The sequence below is a fragment of the Pangasianodon hypophthalmus genome, chromosome 20 (genome assembly GCF_027358585.1).
Source record: "Pangasianodon hypophthalmus isolate fPanHyp1 chromosome 20, fPanHyp1.pri, whole genome shotgun sequence".
Classification (NCBI taxonomy): Eukaryota; Metazoa; Chordata; class Actinopteri; order Siluriformes; family Pangasiidae; genus Pangasianodon; species Pangasianodon hypophthalmus.
In genome coordinates, this window is record NC_069729.1 from 20,674,509 (window position 1) to 20,679,508 (window position 5,000).

Below are 5,000 nucleotides of genomic sequence, written 5' to 3' on the forward strand. Positions count from 1 at the left end.
TGGAGAGGGGGATTAAATACAGTGTGGAGAGGGGGATTAAATACAGTGTGGAGAGGGGGATTAAATACAGTGTGGAGAGGGGGATTAAATACAGTGTGGAGAGGGGGATTAAATACAGTGTGGAGAGGGGGATTAAATACAGAGTGGAGAGGGGGATTAAATACAGTGTGGAGAGGGGGATTAAATACAGTGTGGAGAGGGGGATTAAATACAGAGTGGAGAGGGGGATTAAATACAGAGTGGAGAGGGGGATTAAATACAGAGTGGAGAGGGGGATTAAATACAGAGTGGAGAGGGGGATTAAATACAGTGTGGAGAGGGGGGATTAAATACAGTGTGGAGAGGGGATTAAATACAGAGTGGAGAGGGGGATTAAATACAGAGTGGAGAGGGGGATTAAATACAGAGTGGAGAGGGGGATTAAATACAGTGTGGAGAGGGGGATTAAATACAGTGTGGAGAGGGGGATTAAATACAGTGTGGAGAGGGGGATTAAATACAGAGTGGAGAGGGGGATTAAATACAGAGTGGAGAGGGGGATTAAATACAGAGTGGAGAGGGGGATTAAATACAGAGTGGAGAGGGGGATTAAATACAGAGTGGAGAGGGGGATTAAATACAGTGTGGAGAGGGGGATTAAATACAGTGTGGAGAGGGGGATTAAATACAGAGTGGAGAGGGGGATTAAATACAGAGTGGAGAGGGGGATTAAATACAGAGTGGAGAGGGGGATTAAATACAGAGTGGAGAGGGGGATTAAATACAGAGTGGAGAGGGGGATTAAATACAGTGTGGAGAGGGGGATTAAATACAGTGTGGAGAGGGGGATTAAATACAGTGTGGAGAGGGGGATTAAATACAGTGTGGAGAGGGGATTAAATACAGAGTGGAGACTCCGCAGTGCAGACTGACTCACAGAAGTACGGATGCTCCATGGCCTCCTGCGCCGTGACGCGCGCCTGATGGTCGTATCGCAGCAGTTTATCCAGGAAGTCCAACGCCTCGGGACTCACCAGATGCTGGTTCTCACTGTGTACGAAGCGTTCCCATCGTTTACGCGAATGTCTGCGGCGAGAGGAAACATCAGAAATATCAGAATTACATCATCATATGGAGCTATGCTTTTTCCGAAACATATGTTTCCCCGTGATTCACAGCGGAAGTGTTCGTATTTCCGACAAAAAAAAACAAAACAAAACAAAAAAAAGAACGATCTTAAAAAAAAATGTAAAAATGTCACTTAGTTTAGCTGAAGTCTAAGCTTAATGTCTGGGTGGATGATGTACGGATACGGAAGTCGATATTCCATTAAAACGTTACGCCACATTTTTTCTCCTTTCACCGGATATTACAGAGACACTCCATTTCACACTGATTAGTTTCGCTCTGTGAAATTTACGCTTCCCTACCCTTCGCTATTCCGCACCCTTCGCTATTCCGCACCCTTCGCTATTCCGCACCCTTCGCTATTCCCTACGCTTCGCTATTCCGCACCCTTCGCTATTCCCTACGCTTCGCTATTCCGCACCCTTCGCTATTCCGCACCCTTCGCTATTCCCTACCCTTCGCTATTCCCTACGCTCCGCTATTCCGCACCCTTCGCTATTCCCTACGCTCCGCTATTCCACACCCTTCGCTATTCCCTACGCTCCGCTATTCCGCACCCTTCGCTATTCTCTACATTTCACAATTCCTTGCACTTTTTCCGTCTAATAAACAGTAAACTAATAAATGACAGTTTAATAAAAATTCATAAAGAGGAAATCAGACTTTAGCACTATAACAATCTGAACTCTGAGTTTTTCTGGTTGATTCCAAACTGTCTTCATGTATTTATTTTTGGAAAACGCATCTCAGCTCCTGCTCGTCGGAACACACTCACCTTCCCAGGATGTCATTGAAGCGAGGTTCCAGCTCGATGTTGTACTTGTCGATGTAATCGTAGAGGTCTTCAGTTCCCAGGACTTTGGCTATTCTCACCAGCTACACGGAGATGAGAAACACGACGACGTTATCAGTCGAGTAAAAATCCCGTAGCAAAGGCTTTTTGCTTTTGCTCATTGGTAGTGATGCGCATAAACAGTGCTACAGCCAATCAGAGTCTTACTCAGAGGCATGAAAACAGATGGTTACTGTTTGCTCGAGAGAAAACTCAGTCCAGTTGGTTCTGTGACGATGAAGTGCGTCTGCAACTGACACACAATGTGCACAACAGCGACGCGCGTAAACACAAGACTACTTTGAATTTAGCGTATCGCTGTGATTGGATGGAACTTAGAGGTGATCCGATACCAGGAAAAAAAACCCGAACAAATTCTGTCATAGTTTACCTGGTCACTGTTACCTGGTCGTACTTTAACTGGTCATAATTTACCTGGTCATCGTTACTGGGTCGTAGTTTACCTGGTCGTAGTTTACGTTTTCGTAATTTAATTGGTCATAGTTTATCTGGTCATAGTTAACCTGGTCACTGTTACCTGGTTGTAGTTTACCTGGTCATAGTTTACGTTTTCATAGTTTACCTGGTCATCGTTACTGGGTCGTAGTTTACTTGGTCATCGTCTACCTGGTCATAGTTAACCTGGTTGTAGGTTACCTGGTCATAGTTAACCTGGTTGTAGGTTACCTGGTCATAGTTAACCTGGTTGTAGTTTACCTGGTCATAGTTAACCTGGTCATAGTTAACCTGGTTGTAGTTTACCTGGTCGTAGTTTACCTGGTCATAGTTAACCTGGTTGTAGTTTACCTGGTCGTAGTTGTCATGGCCGTGGAAGAAAGGCTCCTTCCTGAAGATCATGCTGGCCAACATGCAGCCGAGACTCCACATGTCCAGACTGTAATCGTACATCTGTAACGCAGGTGCGCAACACGGCTAATTAGAAAACGAGCTCGAGCTCGTTAGACCCGGACAGCATGACGACAGCAGCGAATGATCTGTACTGATATGAAGTGTTTAATGTTTTATATTTCTGCCTGAAACGTCTTCGAGTGACACGTCGCACCTGGAAGTGTTTCAGTGTTTAATGATCTATTCATATATTTATTCATTAAAAAAAAACTAAACGATAAAAGGTGTAATTATTTCACGTCACGGCACACCATGAACACCTTGGATTTAATTCTACATCACTATGAACTATATGTAATATAATATAATATAATATAATATAATATAATATAATATAATATAATATAATATTAACATTAACGTCTCGGTTATAAATTCTTTCTCTGACCTGATAGTCGACGAGAAGCTCCGGTCCTTTGAAGTAGCGCGAGGCGACTCGGACGTTGTACTCCTGCCCCGGGTGATAAAACTCCGCGAGACCCCAATCGATCAGACGCAACTGTAGGGGGTGAAAAAACAAAAACAAACAATTACGCTGTTTATTACAGAAACACAGCTAGACGCTATTTCAGCAGGTGTTCTGAACCTGTACTGCGCACCTTCCTGTGCTCGTGATCGATCATGACGTTGTGCGGTTTGACGTCTCGGTGCATAATTCCCATACTGTGGCAATAATCAAGAGCCTGCAGACGAAAAAAACAACAAAAAAAAACAAACATTAAACACACATTTAACGATACGAAAGAGGAATAAACGAGAGTTTATGCTGTGTAGCCGGTTTACGTTTTACCTTCAGGATTTCGTACATGTAGAACCGAATGTCGTAGTCCGTCAACGTCTGATACAGTTGCTGAAGCGATAAAAGGAGAGAAAGTTAAAAAGTCGTGCGATTTAATTACATCGTTGTGACGATAGATCAGATGCAAATTACATATAAATTACTGTACATACGTTATGTACACGATACGTATCGTGATACACAGGCGCTAACGAACGACTAGCAAAACAGAAGCGCGAAAATTACGAAAATAATGAAAATGAGAAGAGAAAATGACAATTTCATAGACAAAATGTTATCATCCAATCAGCTGCTTCCAATCAAGGGTCTGTACTGAATATTCAATATCTATATATATATATAATCGTATCGTCCGGCCCTGTGGTAAAGCACCGACGAGGTAAGTGCTGATAATCAAATACAGGACATATTGCGATATTTCAAAAAATATTGGCACCCTTTCCCCTGTGTTGTAATTTGCCTAGAAGCATTTTTAATAAATAAATAAATAAAGATTTTTAACAATACTTTATTACAAACATTTTTTCTTTCATACAAGTTCTTTACATTATTTCCACTTCTTTATCCAAATCCATTTATAAAAGTTATTTCTCCATAATTTCGAGAGAATAAAAACAGCTTTAAATTAAAGTCCCATCTACTTTTAAATGTTTCCACATCCCTCATTTTAACGTTGTATTTATATTCCATCGTTATCCGCGCTTTGACCAAACTCTTGAACGCTGGCAAACAATAGCAAATTTCTTTCTAGTAAAATAAACGGCTATTTTTGTCTGTCTGAAGAGAAAATTAATTAGCCGACCTTTTTTCTTTTTTTGTTTTACCGTAAGAATAGAAAAAAAATAACATCTGTTCCCTAAAACCGTTCACCAAAAGCTACTAACGGAGTGTTCAGCGTATGAAACGACTTTCGTAATCTTTCACAATTTAAAAAAGAAAGAAAGAAAGAAAAGGCATATCAAGCAGTTACAAAATACAGAACCAGGGTAAAAGGCAAGCAATAAGTGTTTACATTTTTTTTTCTTTTTTAAATTAATTACCTTAAAGTCTGTGTTGTTCACGTGTTCAAAAACCAAGGCAGGAGTTCGGGACTGTAGAGTTAAACAAACAAACAAACAAACAAACAAACAAACAAACAAACATGTCAGTTATTCGGGTTGCCGTGATCACGCTACCGTTTCCATAGTAACAGCTCATTCACAGCGGCTGGTACGGCGGACGATCCACTAATAATACACGGATTAAGAAAATGTTTTCTTTCTGTAAGGATACGTTTATAAAGGAAGGAAGTCTCCAGTGTCAGCGCCGTGTAACGGTCAAGTTTTTTTTCAACACTAGTTTTTTTTTTTTTTT

General features: G+C 41.1%; 1 protein-coding gene across 1 annotated transcript in view; it reads right to left on the reverse strand.

Moving 5' to 3' along the window:
• Window positions 1-5,000, reverse strand: part of csnk2a4 (casein kinase 2, alpha 4 polypeptide) — a 32,189-nt gene that overhangs the window by 24,065 nt on the left and 3,124 nt on the right. Inside the window, exons 5-11 of the mRNA XM_053227027.1 lie at window positions 4,688-4,738; window positions 3,639-3,698; window positions 3,448-3,531; window positions 3,237-3,347; window positions 2,747-2,848; window positions 1,883-1,983; window positions 917-1,065 (exon numbers count right to left, since the gene is read on the reverse strand). Of these exons, the coding sequence (XP_053083002.1) occupies window positions 917-1,065; window positions 1,883-1,983; window positions 2,747-2,848; window positions 3,237-3,347; window positions 3,448-3,531; window positions 3,639-3,698; window positions 4,688-4,738 (658 nt within the window). The remainder of the gene's footprint in view (window positions 1-916; window positions 1,066-1,882; window positions 1,984-2,746; window positions 2,849-3,236; window positions 3,348-3,447; window positions 3,532-3,638; window positions 3,699-4,687; window positions 4,739-5,000) is intronic.